Source organism: Mesoplodon densirostris, chromosome 6 (genome assembly GCF_025265405.1).
Source record: "Mesoplodon densirostris isolate mMesDen1 chromosome 6, mMesDen1 primary haplotype, whole genome shotgun sequence".
Lineage (NCBI taxonomy): Eukaryota > Metazoa > Chordata > Mammalia > Artiodactyla > Ziphiidae > Mesoplodon > Mesoplodon densirostris.
Window position 1 is genome coordinate 17,618,949 of NC_082666.1, and position 23,691 is coordinate 17,642,639.

The following is a 23,691-nucleotide window of genomic DNA, read 5'->3' on the forward strand; positions in this document are numbered from 1 at the left end:
CTTTCTGACTTACTTCACTCTGTATGACAGACTCTAGGTTCATCCATATCACTATAAATGACCCAATTTTGTTTCTTTTTATGGCTGAGTAATATTCCATTGTATATATGTGCCACATCTTCTTTATCCATTCATCTGTTGATGGACACTTAGGTTGCTTACATGTCCTGGCTATTATAAATAGAGCTGCAATGAACATTGTGGTACATGACTCTTTTTGAATTATGATTTTCTCAGGGTATATGGCCAGTAGTGGGATTGCTGGGTCGTATGGTAGTTCTATGTTTAGTTTTTAAGGAACCTCCATACTGTTCTCCATAGTGGCTGTATCAATTCACATTCCCACCAGCAGTGCAAGAGTGTTCCCTTTTTTCCACACCCTCTCCAGCATTTATTGTTTCTAGATTTTTTGATGATGGCCATTCTGACTGGTGTGAGATGATATCTCATTGTAGTTTTGATTTGCATTTCCCTAATGATTAATGATGTTGAGCATCCTTTCATGTGTTTGTTGGCAGTCTTTATATCTTCTTTGGAGAAATGTCTATTTAGTTCTTCTGCCCATTTTTGGATTGGGTTGTTTGTTTTTCTGATATTGAGCTGCATGAGCTGCTTGTAAATTTGGGGGATTAATCCTTTGTCAGTTGCTTCATTTGCAAATATTTTCACCCGTTCTGAGAGTTGTGGTGCAGGGGTGGGGGCATGGGGGAGGGATGGGCATGCAAGCAAATCATTCTTCCTGTAAGTGAAGAGGTTGTACTAGAGCAACAGTATTAAGGATGGGGCTGCCCAGACGCCTGATATTGTAAGGTGGGGAGGCAACTGGGGTCCTCTGCTCATCAGAGGGAAAAGAGAGGGAAGAGTCTGGAGGCATCCATGTCCTGCCCTCACCTGCTTCAATCCAAGAGAGCAGCTCTGCTTTCTTCAGTTTTCTATACCCAGATCCCAGTAAAAGTGTAGCTTGAATAGAATGTTTTGCTGCTAGTTTTTTTTTTTTTTTTTTTTTTTTTTAACGTTGAACAAAAAGCTTCCTCTTGTCCCTTTATGGGCTGACATCCCAGGATTTGCTCCCAGATGTGTCTGCTTTACACATCATTCACTTTGATCCTTATCATGTGTGTTATTGAGTTAGCTCACGTGGGCCTGGCTGGCTGTCTCCCTGTGTCGCCTGTGAGCTCTGTCGGGGCAGGGTCCCTGCAGCCTCCCCTGGTTATCCCCAGCCTCCGAGCAGAACCAGCCATACAGGAGGTGTCCCCTGGACTTTGGCCGACATCTGAGGGTTGGCTGGTCAGTGGAGAGCAGAGATCTGCTTTTTCTGTGTGCCTGTGATGGGCGGGAGTGAAAAGCTGAAAAGGATGAAAGAAAGCTCTAGAGAGACAGGTTTAAGTTCAAGGGCAGATAGTATTTCCTGCATGTCTCCTCACGAGGACGTGTGATTCCTATACCCTTAAAGCAAAAAAGACTGGACACACACTCAGTCCCACGTTCCCTTGCCCATGCCTCTGGATGCTCTGGGCATTGTGAATGTTGAGGTACCACCTCCTCTTCCAAGGAAGCTGAATTTGAGCCTCACCTTCCAGGTTGTTATGAAGGCACAGGTCTCCCCTGCTGTCCAAAAGTAGAGCATTCCTATGAAACCTTTCATAAGCTGAAATGGTGTAAAGTGAAGAAGCGATCACCTTAGGACACATGTTGCTAATGGATGCAGAGAATAAATCACAGATGCTCACAGACACAGTTCAAAGCTCTGGCGGCTTGATGCTGCGATGCTGAGCGTAGTTCCCAGGTAAGGAGCTTGGTGGTGCCTGTCTCACTGCTCAGGGTGTGAGCTGCTTCTAGAAGGCTCCCTGCAAAACAAACACTGAATGCTGTTTTTGCTTTTTGCCTTTTGCAAAAATGAAAATCCTCTTCGGATTTCTGTCGATTACTGAAAAGAGGTACGAATGTGGGTCTTCCGTAAAAGCGAACTGGCGTAAAGCGAACTTATGAAAAGCGGGGGACACCTGTATCCTTGTCAGTTGAGTGGGATAAAACACATTTATTGAGTGTCTTACTTTAATGTATAACTTTCTAATGCTTCGTCTCATTATGCCTGGGTTTCCAGCTGTCCTCCTGAGCGTGGGGGTGAGCAGGTCTGCTTAGGAAGACAAGGCGAGCACCTGAGTGGGAGGCCTGCCCTTGCACACCTGCACTCACACAGAGCTCCCTTCCACGCGAGAGGAGGCAGGGGCCCCCGGGAGAGGAGAAAGACTGTGTGCTGGGGTTCGTGAGGGGCCGTCCAGCATTCAGGGTGCGTCGCTTGCCTGGTGGCTTCGCAGAGGCTTCGTCTCCGTTTATATGCTGTGCACGTCTTGGTAAAGAGCTACATGTTTTGTGCCGGCACAAACGCCCCTTTTGTGTCCCTCCAGCTCCTGCTGCTGGCTCTTCGCAGCCCACAATAAGTTGTACATTTATTTCCGCTAGGACCTTTCAAAAAGGAACACGCGCTCTGCTGTACAAGAAAAATCTGGCTCTCCCACCTACCCACACCCCCTCCCCCAGAAGTGAAGCCCAAAGATTAGCTTCCTGGGTGGTCTTTTTAGTCTCCTGAAATAACCCGGACTCCGAGGAAGGAGGTGGTGTTAGGTGGCTTCCAAGATGGGGAAGGTTTCCGAAGGCTGGGCTTGCTCCCCATTCTTTGCAGAAAGAGGGCCTAGAGGGGCCTTTAGAGCGCTGGGGGAGAGTTATCTTGGAGGACAGTGCTGGAGACATTTGGCTTGGGCCTCGTAGTCTCACTGCAAGCACAGAGCTCTGACATTACCTCCAAATTGAGTTCTGGAGCATTTAGTCCCAGAAAAGCACTGGGGGACTGAAAGATGTTCATCACACGGCCTGGATCTCGAGTTTATTTTTATAATCCTGTTTGTTATGTGAATTTTTGAAGAGATGGAAGAGGCCCAGACCTTTCTGCTGTAGAGAACAGATATAGATCCTACTCTACAGGCAGATTGATAACAGACACTCCTTAGCACTTAAACTATGCCAGACCCTGTTCTGAGTGCTTTACACATATTAATTGGTAAAATCTCTGCAATTCCAACGCCTTGGGTAGGTGATGCCACTATTCCCATTTTACAGATGAGAAAACTGAGGCCCAGAGAGCTTAAGTAAGTTGTTGGAGGTCCTACAGCTAGTAAGTGACATAGCCAAGATGGAGGAGCAGGCAGTCTGGCCCCCAGGATGAGGTCTCAACCACAGCATGGTCTGGCCTCTTGGAGATGAGCAGCCTCACCCCCTTAACAGTGTCTCAGTAGAGTTATGCTGTCCCACCTATCACCTCTTGGTTATATCCCAGACTCTCAGGGTCCTAAGAAGAAACCATCATATGGCCACATAAGAGTACCTGCCCCTACAACATAGGAGCCTCATACAGCCTTAACCCTTGGTGCTCCTGTGTCCTAGAGAGACACAGATTTCCCCCAGTTATTCACATCATTGTTATGCCAGGCCCTGTGGTAGGCACTGGAGCTTCAGCAAAGGCACGAGAATCCCTGTGCCGGTCCTCACCTCATGCAGGCGAAGGAGAGGGATGGAAGACACTCACCTTCTGGTGTGATGCTGGCCAGGATGGTAGAGGGATGGGTGCCCTGGGGCACGACGCAGCAGAAATCCCACCCATGGGAGGCTGATGGGGGCTTCTAGATGCAATTAATAATTAATTACTGAGACTCAAACAATTAGCAGGCATTAGTGAAGCCAAAAGCAGAGGGAGGGAGGGTGGCGAACAGTGTCCCTGGCAGAGACCCGGAGGCAGGTGAGAGCCTGTCCCTTATTGACTGCCAGCCATGCCCGTCCCCGGTGAGCCCATCCACAGGGCTGCCTGGTCATGCAAGCAGAGAGGCTTTCGAGACTTATTTCATTTGGGCTCCAGACCTCTGCATGGAAGGAAAAGAATATCAAACTAGTCTTGTGACTGTCACATACCACACCCTGATCTGAACTCTCTAACTGTGTCATCTCATTTAATCCTTCTCACAAGGAACCTGAGGCCCAGAGAGGGAATTTATCTCCTGTCCAGGAAGAGGAAGAGGTGGGCTTGGCATGGAGGTCAGGATATTGCCAAGCCTGGGCCTCTCACACCAGTGCCCTGACATCCGACCTGCCTTTGAGGAGTGATTTCAGTGCTACCAGGGAATCCCTGACTGTAGAATTCCAGTTTAGTCCAGTTTAGTGGTCTGGCTGAGGCAACACCATCCTCCTGATCATTTATTTTGTTCATTAACCTATATACAACTGGGCAAGGTTCAGTGCGAGTGATTCAGCCATTCTATGCAAGTCAGCTGGAGGGGTTCACCTAGGGCGAGAGAAGCTCCACTTGCAAGATGGCATTCAGGTTGGTGCTCGCTGCCAGCTGGGAGCTCAGATGGGACTGTAGGTTGAGGGACCCAGTAACTTTTCCACTGGGCCTCTCCACGGACTGCTTGGGCTACCACACAGTATGGCAGTCGAGTTCCAAGAGAGCAAGGTGCATGGGATGGCATTTTATGACCTAACCCTGGAAGTCACAGAGCATCATTTCTATTGTACTTTATTGGTTGACGCAGTCATACACATCAAGCCAGTTTCAAGGAAAAGAGACAGAGACCCTAGCATTCAATGAAAAGAGTGCCAAGGTCACCTTGGAAGAAGTGCGTGTGGGATGGGAGATAGTGTTGTGGCTATCTTTGGAAAATACAATCTATCACAAATATTTACTATTTACTAGGCACCACTCTAGATGCTAAGTATACTCCAGAAAATAAAACAAAGACCCCTGCCATCATGGACCTTATATTCAAGCAGAGAGAGGGGCGGGGAGACAGACAATAACATGACAAATAAATAAAGCATGTAGTAAGTTAGAGGTGATAAGTGCTATTTAAAAAAGAGCAGGATAAGGGGGTCTGGAGTGTGGGGTGAGAGTAGCAATTTTTTTTTTATATAGCAAATTCTTATTAGTTACCTATTTTATACATATTAGTGTATATATGTCAATCCCAATCTCCCAATTCATCCCACCACCATCACCCCCCACCCCCCTTGCTGTCCATACCTTTGTTTTCTACGTCTGTGTCTCTATTTCTGCCTTGCAAACCAGTTCATCTGTACCGTTTTCCTAAATTCCATTTATATGTGTTAATACATGGTATTTGTTTTTCTCTTTCTCATTTACATTACTCTGTATGACAGACTCTAGGTTCATCCACATCACTATAAATGACCCAATTTCGTTTCTTTTTATGGCTGAGTAATATTCCATTGTATATATGTACCACATGTTCTTTATCCATTCGTCTGTTGATGGACATTTAGGTTGCTTCCATGATGTGGCTATTGTAAATAGTGCTGCAGTGAACACTGGGGTGCATGTGTCTTTCTGAATTATAGTTTTCTCTGGGTATATGCCCAGTAGTGGGATTGCTGGGTCATATGGTAAGAGAGTAGCAATTTTAAATAACATAATCAGAGAGGTTTTCCCAAGAATATGTCATTTGAACAATAAAGTGAAATAAGAAGAGAGAATGAGGGTGTGTATATTTGGGGAAAGAACATTCCGAGAAGAAGGAACTACCAGTGCAAAGGCCCTGAGGCACAGAATGCCTGGGGTATTTGAAGAATGATGAGATCAGTGTTCCTGCGGTAGGAAGTGAGAAGACCAGTAAGAGGGGATGTCAAAGGAGCAGTAGGTGGCCAGGTCATAGAAGAACTTTAGCTTTTACTCTGAAAGAAATGGAAAGCTATTGGAGGATCCTGAAAGAAAGAGAAACATGATCTAACCAAATTTTCAAAAGGAACACTGTGGCTGCTTTGTTGAGAACAGACTGTAGGAGAGGGAGGTCAGAGGTGAGGAGGACAGGTAGAAGGCTACTGCAGTAATCCAGGTGAGAGGTGATGGTGGCCTGGGCCCGGGTGGTGGCAGTGGAGGTCGGGAAAAGAGTTTAGATTCAGGAAGCATTTTGAAGTTCATATCTCCTTAAAGAGAGAAAGGGCTCTTCCCCTGCCGCCGCGGAGTTGTGCGGAGGCGGAGGCTGGGGTGCACTCAAGATCTGGCTCCACCCGTAACCCACCGCCCTGGCCTAGGAAGGCATTGCTGCCGGAGGTGTAATGGACGTTAATACTGCGCTGCAAGAGGTGCGGAAGACCGCCCTCATCCACGATGGCCTAGCACGTGCGATTCGTGAAGCTGCCAAAGCCTTAGACAAGCGCCAAGCCCATCTCTGTGTGCTTGCATCCAACTGCGATGAGCCTGTATATGTCAAGTTGGTGGAGGCCCTTTGTGCTGAGCACCAAATCAACCTGATTAAGACTGATGACCACAAGAAACTAGGGGAATGGGTAGGCCTCTGTAAAAGTGACAGAGAGGGCAAACCCCATCAAGTGGTTGGTTGCAGTCGCGTGGTGGTTAAGGACTATGGCAAAGAGGCTCAGGCCGAGGATGTCACTGAGGGGCACTTCCAATGCAAGAAATGATCAAATAAAAAAAACTGGGCTCGTGTTCCTCAAAAAAAAAAAAAAGAGAGAGAGAGAGAAAGGTAGGTGTCAAGCATAATTCCGTAACACCCCCTTATCTGTCCTGTGACATTGGCTAGTCTTTGCAGAGGGAAGAAGGTGGGCTTCTTGTCTTGGCTCAGCCTGAGCCCTCTTTCTTGAGAAATGATTCTTATTCTTTTTTTTTTTTTTTTTTTTTTTTTTGTGGTACGTGGGCCTCTCACTGTTGTGGTCTCTCCCGTTGCGGAGCACAGGCTCCGGACGCGCAGGCTCAGCGGCCATGGCTCACGGGCCCAGCTGCTCCGCGGCATGTGGGATCTTCCCGGACCGGGGCACGAACCCGCGTCCCCTGCATCGGCAGGTGGACTCTCAACCACTGTGCCACCAGGGAAGCCCTCTTATTGTTTCAGATAATTTCACTGGACTCTCTTTTGTTCCCCACAACTTGTGCTTTAAGCAGTTGGGTGCGGTGTCCTACCCACTTCCTGGGGAACAGTAGCCCTATACAATGCTCTGGGCCTGTGGTTTCTGTGGTGTATCAATGGGGAAAAGGCCGCCTTCATTTTTTTCCCCTTCTGAATATTTACAACGTGTGCTTCCTCTGAAAAGTCCTGAAGTAAAGACCTTGTTTAACTTAGTTCAGCACATCATTTCTCAAATATATTTGACTCCAGGAACTTTTTCCATTAGCATACTTCCTCGGAACAATTTGGGAAAGGCTGATCTTATTTCAGTGACCTTCCTCCAAGGAGGAGACCATCAAAGCAGCCAGGTTTCAGTTATCTGCATGATTTGGAGCTGCCTGTCCCAAACCAATTTGCCAGGCTGCTCTGGCCTTTCTGGCCTCCTGCCTGCCGTCTCCTCACCTTTGAGGTCCTGCAGAGGCTGCCCTTTGCTGGGACAATGCTGCCCCATCCACATCGCTGTCTGCACTGAGATGTCCTGTGCAGGAAGGCTTAAGAGTCAGCACACCAGGGTTGTCCCTGACTCCCCCATGTGTTCTTACCGTCATGTATGGGCACTTATTCTATGATGCTGAGCTGTTGGAAGATGCAGAGATGTATCCAAGCTGGGTCCAAGCTCTCAAGGTGATTCAGGTATATCAATAGCAGTCATGTAAGGGGAGCTAAAGTAAGCATTGCTATAGGAATAATGCAGCTTTAAGCACAAACACACACACACACAATATCAGTAACCAGAAGAGGGTTTGGGATTCAGAACTTGCAAATTACAGCCACTGCATTTGACCTTGGACACATTTTTTCACACTTCTATCATGGTTTTCAAGAAATCCACACAAAAAAACCTTCATTTGGGGCTTCCCTGGTGGCTCAGTGGTTGAGTGTCCACCTGCCGATGCAGGGGACACGGGTTCGTGCCCCGGGCCGGGAAGATCCCACGTGCCGCGGAGCGGCTGGGCCCGTGAGCCATGGCCGCTGAGCCTGCGCATCTGGAGCCTGTGCTCCGCAGCGGGAGAGGCCGAAACAGTGAGAGGCCCGCGTACAGCAAAAAAAAAAAAAAAAAAAGAAAGAAAAAAAATCTTCATTTGATGTAGTAAATTGTTTTACTGACTGGCAAGCCAGGAGCTAACCTAAGGCAAAGAAACCCTAAAGAATAGAACCAGACTGCTGGTTCCCTCACAGTGTGTAATAAATGTATCGTCCCCTCCCACTTGCTTCCTGTGGAGCCTCAGAACCTAAAGGAGGTGTGGGTGGAGGGGAGAAGAGGAAGGAGAGTCGGGGTAGAGGGAGGAGGGAGCAGGCAAGGAGCACTCAGGCTGGTGGTGAGAGACTTTTCCTACTGGAGACTCACCCTTGGGACTTTGTGATGGAAACTATTCTGGAACCTGCTGGAGGCTCCTACCCTCCCCAGCTGGGGGTAGCCTTGAGGGAGGTGCACTGGTGGCCAGATGCCCCATCCTCTTCCTCAGTCATCTTGTAGGATTAGCTAGTATGAGTGGTGAGTCTCCTGCCTTAAAGAATGGATCATTTCACAGGGCTCTATTTTTTTTCTGTGATTGTGTTTAAACTTTCTGTTTCTGAGGATTAAGCCCAGGGAATACAGCCCAGGAAAATCTCTGAAAATGAGTTCTCTCTCTATAAATCAATAACAAGAAAACCGTAGACCCTCAGAAGCCAAGAACATGATAAGGGAGAGAGGTGTCAAAAAGCAGAGCCCCTAGAACATGGTGACCCCCACCCCTCCCTGTTAACATCCTTCCACACTCACTGAGCCTTGGTTTCTTCATCCATAAAATGGGAATATGAATGCTTAGTTCTCAGGGTTGCCATGAGGATTAGATGACAACCCAGCATGGTCCCTGGTAATTAACGTTGCTCTGTAAATGGTAGCTGTCATCAGCATCGTGGTCATTGTTGTGGAGGGAGGAGGTATCCATGAAGACTACATGGAGAAAATGACATCAAGAAAAATAGGATGTAGGCATGTGAACATTGTGGGAAAAGATGGAATTCCAGGCGGAGGACTAGCCTAGTAGAAGCACAAGGTCCTGAAAGCATAAGGCACTCTTACAGAAGATGCTCCCCTGTGCTGCCAGCTTCGCCTGTGTGGACTTAACCCCAGCAGTTCTAACTCAAGGTCATTGAATGACACTTTGACTTTGATCCCACTGCTGGTGTTGTCCTTATGAAGTGGCCCCTCTTTAATACTCATTGATACCCACAAAGCAAGGCAAAGGACATGTTCCAGTTCAGCTGAAACCTTGCTCAGTTAAAACCCTGACACTATGACAATTAGAAAGACTTTTAAAAACTAATTAATTCTGAATCCATTAAATCAGTTTCCTGACTCCAGGGAGACTAGGAAGGAACTTCACCTTTTAATTCATTAAAGGAGTGATTTTTTTTTTAAGTGTAAGAAACAGCAAGAAAATGCATGTCCTATTTTCCAGGGCACAGGGAACAAATAATATGTGAATGCAAATTTTGCCCCAGACAGGAGACACTATTGACTACTTTTTGGCGCTCAGATTTGCAAAGTCCATTTTGCATCTGGGGAGTCAGAGACTCTCAGCAGAGAAGTTATCTGCTAGGATGACTAGGTCTGATTCCATTTTCCAAACTTTTTCCACATTATCATGTTGTCTTCTGTGATAACGAGACTGTGTACTAGACATTTCTCATTTTTAGAGTTGACTTAAAAATGTGTGATTCGATTCTGCTTTTGTCAATTAGAACAATATCACTAAAGCTAAAACCACCCTGACTGTCCCACCCACATTCACCATTGCTAGTCCCATCCTTTCTTTATTTCTGAGTTTCTTTCCTCAAAATTAGCCCCTCGTGTAAATGTGGTTTTAATCTTTCCAACATAACTTTAAATGAGTTTGTTGTCACTTTTCAGTCCTTTAAAAATACTTTTCCATATATGTCACCTACCCAAAGGAAAGCTCTAATGTGTGCATGTTTTCTTAAATGGTGTCATACTATATATAACATTCTGCATCTTGCTTTTCCCCTCAGAAATATTTTTTGAGCTCTACCCATGTTGACACATATAGAGTCAGTCCATTCCTTTTAACTGCAGGAGAACATTCCAGCACATGAATATACCATTTGTATTCCACAGTGCCCTGATTGAAGGTTATTTAGGTTGTTTCCAGTGCTTTGCTGTTACAAACAGTGCCTCGGTGATCACCTTGTACACATATATCTATATGTGTATGTTTGCACCCTTGAAAAGCTCACACTTAAAAGCTAACAAGTGGAATGCTCGTTATAGATCATTTTTATCTGTGTGAGAAGCAGTTTCCTGAAGAGCCTCTGATCCTGGGATCTGGGTTGACCATCTGGTTTACAGAGTTACTGACACTCAGTCCTGGAGGGAATGCAAAGATTCAAACCTCTCCTTTTGAAGTTAGATTCCGATGCCCAGAGAGACGAAGGGACTTGACCGTGGTCACAGTGCCCAGAGCTCCTTCTTGCATGCCCTCAGCAAGCTTTACTGTTGACCTGTGTCCTTCCCATCTCCTCTTGGCTCTTGGCAGCGGTCACCTGCATCTTCATGTATGCGCTACACCTGACTCTCTCTGCCTTCGGGCTTTAGAAGAAACTTGGGAGGGGGGCAGTGGTAGGAGTAATACCCTCAAAAAATTGCACAACCCTCAACAAACGACAGACAGGAAGCTGGTGGAAAATTACCCCAGGTTCCTTGCCCCTTTGGTGGAAAGATTCTAGGTGCATCCTATCCAGCCTCTGAGAGACTCCAGCAAGACTGCCACCGTTTCGCACATGGTGACCCGCTTATTAACACACTCTTGTTGGCTTTCCTCCCTCCCTTATCTCTCTCACTTCCCAGCCCCTCACCTGCGTCCTGGGATCACCTCCCAAATCAACTACCTGTACCCAAATCCTTGTCTCAAGGTCTGCTCGTCACGGAACTCAAAGACTGCATCTGTATGCCAGGGTCTGTGCCAGGCAGAAGGGGATACAAGAAATGAATAATATATGATTCGCTGCTCTTAACGGGTCACAAGCCAGTGACCCAGGTCTTCTGACTCTCAGTGCAGTGCTCTTGGTGCTGCATCTATCTGTGCCTTTTAATTCAATGACATTCTTTTAAAAAAAAAGGCAATCAGTCTTCCCAGCAATCAGTCTGACTAAATGAAGTTTTATTGTAATAAGTTAATTCCACTGCTTTTTTTTTAATAGTAAAGACCTGACTAAAATATTAATCCTTAAGCACAGACCTTCACTGGATACCAAGCAGTTGCCCTGACACGCTGTCGCCATCTCCATTTTTCTGATATATATGTTTCTCCTCCCTCTGTTCTTAGTAAACATTGATGTTCAGTTCACCCTGATCAGTGTTTAGCTCTTCTGGTCAATTTATCTTATGTATTGACCTGAGCAGAAAACCAATGTAGTCTTCATTTGCCGTCCTGTTTAATTCGGGAGACTTGGATTCTGTGGAAACTGTGCCCACACTACTAGAACCTTGATAGGGTACCACCTACTCCAGAGAGCCTTCCAGGGTCCAGCCTTAATTGACCTCCTCTCCTACCCCCTCCCTGCTTCCACTCCCACCCCTTTAAAAACAGAAACAGTCAAGACCAGATTTGCGTGCTTCGTAAGTACAAATGGATGTAAAGTTTGCTTTCAGAACGGGCTGGGTCTCCGAGATCTCTGCCCAAAGGCTCCCTTCTCGCAGGGCCGCTTTCATAAATGCACAGGGAGGCAAAATGCCTTTGCCATAAATAAATAACGTGACCAAGAACACTTCTGAAAAGCTGGTTGCTTTCACATTCTAACAACTGCTGGGGAGCCTCAGGTCCAAAACTGCTGCAGGAGTCTTCCTTTCAAACAGACCTCGAATCCTAACCCCAGCTCCTCCCTGATTAACTGAGATTTGGGGCAGATTACCTGCTCCCCCTCTGAACTTCTGTTTGCTCACCTGTAAAAGGAGACATGGAGGAGATTGTTGTCAAAATAACAGAAAATACCCCTGACACTCACAGCGGGGCACTGGGTTCCTACTGTTATGTGCTTGCTGCCATTGGGCTTTTTTTTTCCTTTTTTAATTGAAATGGAGTCATTGTATTTTTAAAAAGAACTTATATTTCTTTTGGTCACCTTCAAATATCAGTGATCATTCAACACATGTTCCTACTTAGCATTTTCTTTTGAAAACCAAGAGTAAAGCTCAATTTAACCCCAAGTCCTGGGCAGAAAGCGGCCCCACGTGTTTTCTTTCTAGAAACTGGCAGGTAAATGTCTGTCTTGGCATTGGGATCCCCCTTTAGCCTGTGTCTGAGCAGAGCCTGCATGGAAGAGGCTTTTGGTCAGTATCTGACTGAAGTAAGGAAGTAGGGATGGCCGGTTGTTGCTGCCCTGGAGTGAAAAGTATGAATTTCTGGAAAACAATGGACAGTTGCAATATTTGGGACACATTATACTTAAAAAAAAAAAAGGCTGTTTATTTGAAATTCAAATTTACCTGATGTCCTGAATTTTTATTTGCTAAATCTGGTACCCCTAATATGAGGTGGTCATCCAATGACATGAGCTGGTGACATTTGAGCCAAGAGGCTGTCTGGGGAAAGAGCATTTGTGCTTGGATCAAAGGTGGCACAATAACAATTGTAGCTGTCTCTAGGCAGCGGGATTAACGGATTTGTTTTTCTTTTTACTTTTCAGTGTTTTCTAAACACCTTAAAACAGCAATGTATGACTTTTCTAATAAAAAAAAATTGATTGAAAGTCAGTGAGCTGGATAGGGTATAGCCTGGCCTGACCAGGATTGACATTTAGCTTTATCCATCTTCTCTCCTTTGCCTCCTGCAGACCAGGCCCCCAGTCACCCCTCCCAGTTTAACCAGCCCCCTCCCCTTTGCCTCTTTAACAAACCATCTACCCTTAGACCACGTAACCGACCGTAAATGTCTGTATATGAGGGCAGCACCTACTCCACAAATTCACCCGACAGAGGAGGCTGTCACCTTGGGTATGGCTTTCTCACACATGAAGGGTATTTTTGCAACTAATTTCTTTTCAACAACAACTGCTTGGGGGACGATACATTAGACTAGATCAGGAATTATAGGTGAAGAGTTGGAATAAAGTAGTTTTGTTCAAAAAGGGTAGGGAAGAGCAGTAATTCTAAATGTATTATTATGTGTAATAGGAGATTTTAAACAGGTAGGGGTGTTACTAAAGTAATACATGAAATACTCTAAGTAGATATATGACTGGGTCATTTACATTTCTAAGTCAAGTTTATATTTTCAGGCAAATCAAATAATACTTAAAATCTTCTCAGGAAGGTGGTGGTGGATTTCCTTATATTCAGTGATACGTGGGGAAGGGCTTGCTAGACACTGAATACCGCAGACTTTTCTATCTTAGCTGTTACAATAAATAATAGCTAAGGGACTTCCAGTGGTTAAGACTAGGCGCTTCCACTACAGGAGGCACGGCTTTGATCACTGGTCTGGGAACTAAGATCCCACAGGCCACATGGTGCAAAAAAAAATTAACAGCTAACATGTCTTGAATACTTACACTGTGACCAGTTCTAAATGCTTTGTCTGTGTTAACGCATTTTATGTTTAGAGCAACCGCATGTCCAGGGTGGTATTGTTACTTCTGTTTCACAGTTAAGATCTTAGGCAGTCTGGTTCCAGAGCCTGAACTTTAAAAATATATGTATATAGGGCTTCCCTGGTGGCGCAGTGGTTGAGAGTCCGCCTGCCGATGCAGGGGACACGGGTTCGTGCCCTGGTCCGGGAGGATCCCACATGCCGCGGAGCGGCTGGGCCCGTGAGCCATGGCCGCTGAGCCTGCGCGTCCGGAGCCTGTGCTCCGCAGCGGGAGAGGCCACAACAGTGAGAGGCCCGCGTACCGCAAAAAAAAAAAAAAAAGAAAAAAGAAAAAAAAAAAAAATATATATATGTATATATATGTACATGTATATATATATATATAATGTATATATATATACATATATTTATTTATTTATGGAAAATATCAAACATAGGCAAAAGTAGCTGGAGTAACTTCACCTCATAGCTCAGAGCCCAGCTGTCAATCAAGTGGTACCATATTGCTCATCCCAGCCTGCATTCAAATTCTAGATCCTCCACTTTCTTGCTGTGGAGCCCTGTGCCTGTCCCCAGGCCTCACTATGCCTCAGTTTCCTCATCTATAAAAGGGAGGGTAAGGAACACAGGTGCTGTTTCATGGGTTTGGGGTAAGATAGTACTTTTTGCCCTGCTCCCTGTTTGACACATAGGAGACATAGCATTATGGGATTAATATTCATTTCCCGACTCTAACAGAAGCTGCCAGAGGACCAGGCTGACTGAATACCACTGACCACTGAACAGTAGGTATTCAGTAAATGTCTGTCAGGGAAAGTGAAATGTCTTGTCTCAGCCCCAAAGCTCCACCGCATATGGCTCCTTGTCTGTAAGCAGAGAAATTTTCCTTCCCAAGTTAATAGTTAGAACTACTCAGAACCTTTTCAAAAATAAACAGTCTTTAAGAGAAATTATATACTAATGCAAATATCAAGGTACCTCTGGCTACTGTTAGCAAAATAAACTGAACAGTGAATACAAATACATTAGATGCAGCAACACCAGCCGTGTGGATTCTAGGAACTTTGCTTTGATGACTGGAGCCCGCAGAATTGTTTCTAGAGAGACCGGAATTGCTTTGTGTATGTGAAGGCTAGCAGAGAGCTGAGTTCTTCCTAGGCTAGCCTCAAGGCCACTGGCACCAAATGGAATTTTAGGCCAGGCAGAGAGGTAAAATCACTAATAAGATTAATGAGAAATTGTCTTTCTTTGAGCAGCTGCCTCAGGCAGAACTGGGTTGATCTCATACCTCTGCCACTACCAGCTGGGAAAAGGCCACTTCGCTTCTTGGAGACACGATTTGCTTGCCTGTAAAATGGAGATAGCAGTCATGGGGCTGACTCATTATGAGACTTAATGAGATAATATTACAAGTGTGTCTCCCCTCTTTAAACATGCTCTTGTCTTCTTTAGCAACAGCTCCATTCACAATGTATCCACATTTTTCACGCAAGAAAACTGAAACTCAGAGAGGTTAAGTACCCTACTCAGAGTCACACAGCTTTTACAGGGGACTTAATTTCAAGGTCTGCATGCCAACAGATGATCTTGTAACTAAATGCTTGGGTATCATTTATTTAAAGGTGGGGGGCGGGGTGGGAAGGGAAGCAATAAATGAAATCTTCTTCAGTTCTGTGCACAGAATAGAGATGCCTGAGCCCGGGGAATTGGGCCCTCTTGATTATATAATAAGAAATGGGAAGATTTCCTTTAACTACCATGTTGAGCTATTGCTAGCAATTTGAAATGTTTATGTGCGTCCCAGGCACCCAATCATCTGGGTGGCAGGTGCAGTTAGAAACATGGCATAAGAAGGGAGTTTATTTATAAAGGGCCTGATGAATCCCTAAAATGAACTTGTCAGTCAGCCCAAGAAATGTAACTGTGAAGGAACAGGAAATTAATGATTGTCCCCCTTGGCATAGACAGGCACTCTGCTATCAGGGCTATGATTTGCTGGCTGTCAGCACATTTCTCTCTCCCCCAGCCTAGTTGCTAGTTATTTCTGTCAATAGAAACTCAGTTCAGTACCTCAGAAATGTTGATCAATAATCTCAGCACTTGCTAGTTGAAATGAGCTTTAGCATTGCCTGGAAAAGAAGGAAAGAATTGTATTCCGTTCTCTCCCTCCTCTCCCTTCCTCCCTCTCTTCCTCTCTCCCTTTCTCTCTTCTGTAGATGTTCTTTACACCAGCCGCATCAGAGCCTGTGTTAATCTCTGAGGTTATACAAGTATTGGGTAGGCCAAAATGTTCGCTTGGGTTTTTCTGTAAGATGTTATGGAAAAACCCAAATGGACTTTTTGGCCAACCCAATAGATGAGAAGAATGAACACTGTGAGTAAACATCATACTCATGTGCCCCTCAAGGTGCCCCAGGAGGGATGCATCTGGGATCCAGGAGGGTAGACAGGCAGGGGACAGCAGTTTAGCCCAAGTGGCACGGTGGAGAGAGAGCTCTTGGATTCCAGGGGGCGAAGAGTGAGCTGGGCTCCGGGGACTGTGAATAGGAGTCCACCAGACAGTCAAATGAGAGGACGGTTATATCCGCATATTCAGAGATACGGTGGTGAGAAATGGCACGCCGCTGCTCCCTCGGGCTTAATTCTGCCTCCTCTTGTTTTTTTTTTTTTTTTTTTCTTTTGCTGCTCCCTTGTCCTCAAGAATGAGCCTCTGGTGAATTGTAACACTGTCACTTTGGGGGCAAGAGACATAAAAATACGAATGCTGTGCTATTCATAGTATAATATAATGCAATGTAATGCAATGTAATATATATTAGTTCATATCAAGTGATGGTAATTTATGAAGTATCTACACTGTGCCAATAGAACCATCAGAAGGTCCCCAAGGGCAAGAAGTAGTGGCTGTCTCCATCTACACTGCTGTATCTAGCAGCCTACACATAACAGGCATGCAGTGAATACGTTGCTTTTAGAACGAGTGTCACGTCATCTGCCTGTGCTACCTCTGATCTCATGATACACCAAGATGAATAAGATGAATAGTATACACTACACACAGAGTGGTCAGAGTTATGCTTTTAAACTGTAACTCGGATCATCATGCTCCTTGTACAAAATCCTCCAGCACCTTTGCTTCGTACCCATAGTTCAACCCAAAACCCCTGCTGTCACCTCCAAGATCCACTGGCCCCTGCTGCTCCTTTCAGGGCCAACCCCACCCCTGCCTCTGGGCCTTTGCACCTGCTGTTTCCTCCCGTTGCGACATGCTTTCCCCAGCCCTGTTCTCTCCAGCACTTCCTCCCTGCTTCTGTTCCAAGGTCATCTCCTCAAGCCTTGGAGGTCCTTGGTCTCCCCACACCAGGAATCTCGATCTCGGCCTCTGCCTTCTTTTCTGTTCTTCACTCACCACTCTGACTTTATTTTATTTTATTATTATTATTTTTTTATTTTTTTATTTTTTGCTGTACACGGGCCTCTCACTGTTGTGGCCTCTCCCGTTGTGGAGCACAGGCTCCGGACGCGCAGGCTCAGCGGCCATGGCTCACGGGCCCAGCCGCTCCGCGGCATGTGGGATCTTCCCAGACCGGGGCACGAACCCGCGTCCCCTGCATCGGCAGGTAGACTCTCAACCACTGCGTCACCAGGGAAGCCCCAGCACTCTGACTTTATACTATGAATTTATGTGTTTGTTTATGCCAGTGTCCCCTGAAACATGGCTGGCTCTCAATAATCCCTTATTGAATTTGTCATGTAAATTTCTTTTTACATATTTCCGAATTTAAGCTACTCAGCAACCCTATGAAATAGGCATTGCTGTCCCCACGTTCAGAGAAGGAATTTAGAACGTAATTAACAATAACACTAACAGCAGTAATTCCTTGAGCACTTGCTCTGTACCAGATGCCGTGCTAGTCACTCTGCATTCATTACCCCACGGATTATCTCCGTGACCCCACAAGACTTCCCTGAGCTCTTAGTAAACCAGCACACCACCCCTCAGCCCACCGCCAGCACTCCCTCGCCTCGTTTTTGTCACTGTCACTGTCCAACACTTCAGCCATTTAACTCTTTAATCCTTTTTAATTTGTTTCAAGTTTCTCTTCCCAGTAGAATATAAATACCCTGAGGGAAGGGTCTCTTTTTTTATACACCACAGTCTTTACTATATGTAGAATGATGCCCAACATTTGATATTTCTAAAAGAGCAAAGTCTTTCCTCCACCAAAAAGGAAAACACGATTTGCAGAAGAAGTCAGTTCCTCCACGTGCTTGTACACCGGCTGCGCTTGAGTGCTTCACAGACCCTGGGACTCGCCCGTAAGCACGGTGTCTCCACCTCCTTCCTCTCCCGCACTCTGTCTTTTCTATCCACCCAGCCCAGCAGGCCAAATAGTGGCCTTGTCTAGAACAAGACAGGCAACGTGGGCCTGTGGGCGGTAATTGCATCTTCCCCTGTGCTGTACGTCTCTCTGTCGGCGAGTCTGTGGCTCTTTGCTGCCTGATGTAGGTCCACCCAGATCCTTAAGAAGTAGAGACAAAAGGATAAACCCAGAAGGGAGGAGCCCACGGCTCCCCCATACTCCCTGAGCAGTACCACCGAGAGCCTCCCCATCCTTTTGACATAAAGAACCAATTTTCCTGCATATGTCTAAATTGGTAGTACATGCTAGTTAGTAGACATTCAATAGATATTTACTGAATGAATGAATGAATGAATGAATTGGTAGTACATGCTAGTTAGACATTCAATAGATATTTGCTGAATGAATGAATGAATTGGTAGTATGTGCTAGTTAGTAGACATTCAATAGATATTTGCTGAATGAATGAATGAACATGCTGCCAAATGAATGAGCAAATGATCCTGAGGCTTGGGAAAAGGAAAGTGCCTGTCCAGGATCTTTCACCTGAGCAGCAGAGCAGAGGACTTGAACCTACTCTCCTGGGTTCCAGGCTCAGTGGCTTCCTCTGTACTTCACGGCCTCCTAGGTCCCCAAGCTCAGGCCCCGGATCCATAAGAAACAGGGCCTCTAGATAAAGCCTGCCTGACTGGGTGTGAGACTGAATTTAGAAGCAACTGTATTACCATTGGTCTCAAGGTGCATTCTCTGCTTTTCCTCCTTCCCTCCTCCTCCGTGCTCTTCCAGATGGCGGCAGGGCTGTGACTGAGGCCTCCCTTCCCCTGTCTTCTGCCCTCTGCTGGTCTCTTTCCTATGGCACAAGATAGACATCCCTCCTGGTCACGACTGCCTGAAACTCAGTGTCCTCTCTCAATACCCTTCTCCAAAACCCCTGAATCTTCATCTGGATCTTCTGTTGCCAAAACTCAGGACACACTGAACCAGACTTAGAAGCTCTGAACTGAAGTGTTCCTTAATTATTTGTAGACACATCTCTATTTATGTCATTCCCCTGTTCAGAAACTTAGAATGGCCGGCCATTGCTTATGACAACAGTCAGCTAACCCAAGTAGACCTGCCACAGAGGGGCACCTTGAAGAACTTCCAAAGGTGCGTGATCATGGGTAGTTTACAAGCAATTGATTTCCACATCCTCAGCCTTCATGACATTCTGCTTAAGATTCAGATTCCCAAGAGTGAGCCTCTGCTTGGCCTGGTTATCAATTCCCTCACTCACCTGTAGGCCAGAGGAATGCAAGCACCTTGACTGATGAATCTACAAGGCTCTATCCATGGTGTATGTGTGTATAGGGGAGTGATATACATTTCTACAAAGCTAAGGGGGTGCTTTTACCAGAAGGGGGCATAGATATTGTACGAACAAATCTAAGGGCTGTCTACTGCATAGTTTCAGCCCTATTATCACACATCCAACCCAGTGAAATACCACAGCCTCCTTGAAGTGTCTCTTTTTGTTAATTATGTATGCATGTGCATTTGTGTATATGTAATGTTTTCTTGATTTTGGGGGGAAAAATAATATCATAAAGTTTTTCCATATAATTAGCTATACCTGGAAAGCATAATTTTAAATTTTCACATAACTTATTATATGAATGGATCGTATTGTCACTGTTAGATATTTAGATCGTTCCCACTTTTAACCCCGTTATGGATGATACTATGATGAACATTTTTGAACATATCTCTTTATCTGGTTGCTCTTTTTTTCCTTTACAAGGTACCACTGTAATCACTAGGCCAAACTGTATGAACACTTCAGAAGTTTGGTAGATTTTGCCAAATCGCTTCCCATAAATTTTGGCAATTTATACCAGCACAAGTAGAATCGGAAGAATATCATTTCACTCTACCCTCGTCAGTACTGAGAATCATCATTTGACAAACATATTTGCCAGCTTGGTTGGTGAGAATGGCTACATTCTTGTCAATGCCTTTTGCATTACCACCCATGGTGCAAGCTCAACTCTAATGACCTATTTTCAGTCCATAATATTTCTCTTCCTCTTCCTCCTCTTCTTTCCTCCTCTTCCTCTTTCTCCAGTTCTCACTTATTTTTTAAAATAAAATATCTCCTTATTTTTGAATAAGCATATACATGCACACAGTGCAAAATTCCAAAGATACAAGAAGGTAGAAGTCTTTCTTGATCCACACACCCACCTACCACTCACTTCCCTCATCCCAAACTGGAAGTAATCTCCTCCCCTTCTGACTTCCCGTGGACCTTTTCGCTGTGTCTTCTCTGTTCTTCAATACTGCTAGCTTTTTGGAGGGCAGAGACCATGGCTTAGTCTTGTCTGTACTTCTGACTCTTCATAGCACAGGGGAGGGTATAGCAGGTGCTCAGTAAGTATCTTTGTAATGGACGGTTAGATGGAACGATGGGTATATGAATGGATGGATGGACGGATGGATGGATGCTTATTTTGTTGACCCTAAAGAAATTAGGATTCATTGTTTCAGGCTTTGTGTACCTAACAGTCTTGTAATTATGGATGATCAGCTGGCAATTACCTAGCGATTTCCACCACATAAAAACTCCATTCATTAAATTGTGCTACAGATAACCCTGATGCTTTTCAGTAAATGAATTAACTAGTGTTTAATTACCATAACTCATTATCCACTACTATATGTTTTGGCAAGTAGCTGATAGACACAGGCTTTTCCTGCATGGACTTTACATTTTTTTTTTTTTTTTTTTGCGGTATGTGGGCCTCTCACTGTTGTGGCCTCTCCCGTTGCGGAGCACAGGCTCCGGATGCGCAGGCCCAGCGGCCATGGCTCACGGGCCCAGCCGCTCCGCGGCATATGGGATCCTCCCAGACCGGGGCACGAACCCGTATCCCCTGCATCGGCAGGCGGACTCTTAACCACTGCGCCACCAGGGAGGCCCTGGACTTTACATTTTATAGAGTAATTGTTTGTAGGCTGGTAGAGGTGCCTCGTGTTCTACACAAGCTGGAGTCTCTTGAAAAATTGCATTTTCTTCTAACCTGTCACTACCATGCAAGGGTAGTGCAGGGTACCAGCACCCCAGGTGCTGACTGAGAGTAGCAGTAAGAGGGATTTTACAATGGCTGGACTCTTGCTCGGTGCTGGACAACGTGTGGGTGCTTTAGGTGGTTTATCTCATTTCGTTGTCACCTCTGTCCTGAGCGGGAGGTGCTATAATCTCCATCTGACCCATCAGGAAGCTGAGATCAGAGACACCAAGTGACTCTCTTGAAGTCACACAGTGAAGCTTCAGGCAGAGCTGGGTTTCCGGCTCAGAGTCCTCTCACTGGCATCCCGAATGCTTTCTGATGTTTCAGATTATTCTCTTTTCACATTTCTTTTCTTCCTTTGTTCTAACAATGCTTGGAATGTTATTTCCTCCCTGCACCTGTATTATAGAATCGATTTCCCTACTTTATGGGATAGAATTGCATTCTCCAGGCTTCTTTTCCCTTCTCTGGCATGTTGTCTCCCCCACTCCCCACACACATTCCCCTCTAACGCCTGTCCTGTCTTTCTTCTCATTTCCTCCTCCTCCTCATTGTCCTCCTCTTTCTTCAAGAGCCAATGTATTGCTACTCCCTCCAAGAATCCTTCCCCAACCAGCCCAGGGAGAATTCATTGCTTCCTTTTGGAGATCTCATGTTTTTTTTTTTTTTTTTTGCGGTACGTGGGCCTCTCACTGTTGTGGCCTCTCCCGCTGCAGAGCACAGGCTCCAGACGTGCAGGCTCAGCAGCCATGGCTCACGGGCCCAGCCGCTCCGCAGCATGTAGGATCTTCCCAGACCGGGGCACGAACCCGTTTCCCCTGCATTGGCAGGCGGACTCTCAACCACTGTGCCACCAGGGAAGCCCGATCTCATGTATTTTTATGCATCTGTGCTGTAAGTATTCACTCCACTTTATAAATCTTGTTGTCTCTGGCCGCAGCCTATGCACTTCTTGAGAGTGGGGCTTTGTCTGGGCACCTCTGAGCACTGAATATCTAGCAGATGGCCTGATACTCGGTAGGTGCCAGTGCATCCCTGTTGTGGTACATTCAGCAGCTCTTAAGTGTGAGTGGCTGCAAAAATCTTGTCTCACCCTAGAAGGTATAGAAGGGGGGCATTGAGGGGTAGCACCTGCCTCTCTGCACAAGGTGCATTGCCTCGTTTATTTCACCCAGTCCCCCAGGCACTGAGGGAACATTGCAATGATGCATTTATAGAGCAGGAAGCTGAAGTTCAGAGAGGGAGGTCACTTGGGTGAGGACACGCCCTTAAGAGTTTAAAATTTTCTTTTTCTGGAGGCAAAGTCTGTCCCCCTTTCCCCACACCACATATGCCCCACCAGGAAGGAGTGATTTTGGTGTGATCGTAACTGAGTTTTAATTTCCTGTCTCTTCTTATCTGGACCCAAGCTTCTGGTTATATTCACAGATTGACAGATATTTAGGGAGAAGCTTTCTCTATCAGAGTCTAGGCAGAGGCTCTCAACCCAGGGCCTGTGCTGATGGTCCATGAAATCCCCTAATAATAAATTTTCAGTGTCACCAACTTCTCACTTAAATTTAGCATTTCCTTCTATTGCAGACATGGGTGTGTTAATAGCACCTGTGACTTTTTTGCCAAGATAAATCACATGTAGTTTTATATCATCTTACGTTTTGTTTCATTTGTTGCAGATGTCTTAAAACATAGTTTATCCTCTTCACTACTTCCAATTTACCGTCATTATTACATCTGTTCCTAGACCTTTTTATTTAACGTGTCAGTAAAGAAGCATATATATCATTATATGCCAGTTGGCTTTTTAAAAAAATGTTTCGATAAATGGTTTCTTATGAAACGCTTTTTGCATTTGATCTTGTGCATTTAAAAACATTATTCTAAGATGTGGCCCATATGCTTTTCTAGGCTGACAAAAGGGTTACAGGTTGAGTTAAGAACGCTTGTTTTCCCAGCTTGGAATAACTTTCAGGGTTTCAGCCCGAAAAGCAGGCTATTGTCAGTAACAACCACGACAGTAAAAGCGAGGGTATCCATGGAGTGGTTCACATACATTTTCATCCATTCACTCACTCATTCGCCCATTCATTCATTCATCTGTCCAACAAAAATCTGGGTAAGATGTTCCAGGCACTGGACTGCAGTGAGCATGACAGAGCCCCTGCCTTCACGGAGCTTTTATTACCTCGTGTCACCCTCACATAACCTAAGATTTAGGGGTTATTATCCATGATCCATGCATGGGGAAACTGAGCTCAGAGAGGCGGAGTGACCTGTCTTCTCAGCTAATAAGTGGCAGGGTCTGGGTTTCAGCCCAGGGCTTCTTCCTGGTAGCACAGTTGTATTTATTTCTCATTTCCCTGCTGACTGTATACGTCTCTTGATTTCCTTAGATGCAAAACAATGGAAATATTGGATATGATGGATACAATGGAAACCATGGCTATTCTCTCTCCCTCCCTCCCTCCTTCTTACATTTCCACCTATCCTTCTTGGGAAGTCACATAAGGTTCCTAGAAATCTGAGCTGGAGGGACCCTTAGCAATCATCCCATCATTGTATAAATGTGGAAGTAGAGGCCCAGAGAGGGTAGAGGGTTACCTGGGGACACACAGCAGTACAAGGTAGAGCTAGACCCAGACCCCAGTCCTCCAACCTCCAGCCGGGGCCTTTCCTGCTGGAGGATGCAGCCCTGTTTCCTCCCTTATGGTGGGCT

General features: G+C 45.6%; 2 protein-coding genes across 5 annotated transcripts in view; both read left to right on the forward strand.

Moving 5' to 3' along the window:
• ASTN2 (astrotactin 2) overlaps positions 1–23,691 on the forward strand; it is a 927,905-nt gene that overhangs the window by 520,649 nt on the left and 383,565 nt on the right. The window lies entirely within an intron of this gene.
• On the forward strand, positions 6,097–6,489 carry LOC132492263 (small ribosomal subunit protein eS12-like). The gene has a single exon (XM_060101657.1). It carries the CDS (start codon positions 6,124–6,126, stop codon positions 6,487–6,489), a length of 366 nt encoding a protein of 121 aa, XP_059957640.1. The 5' UTR covers positions 6,097–6,123.

Bases quoted from the DNA above. Each gene is read 5' to 3' on its own strand.
- LOC132492263 (XM_060101657.1), top strand. From the start codon at position 6,124: ATGGACGTTAATACTGCGCTGCAAGAGGTGCGGAAGACCGCCCTCATC.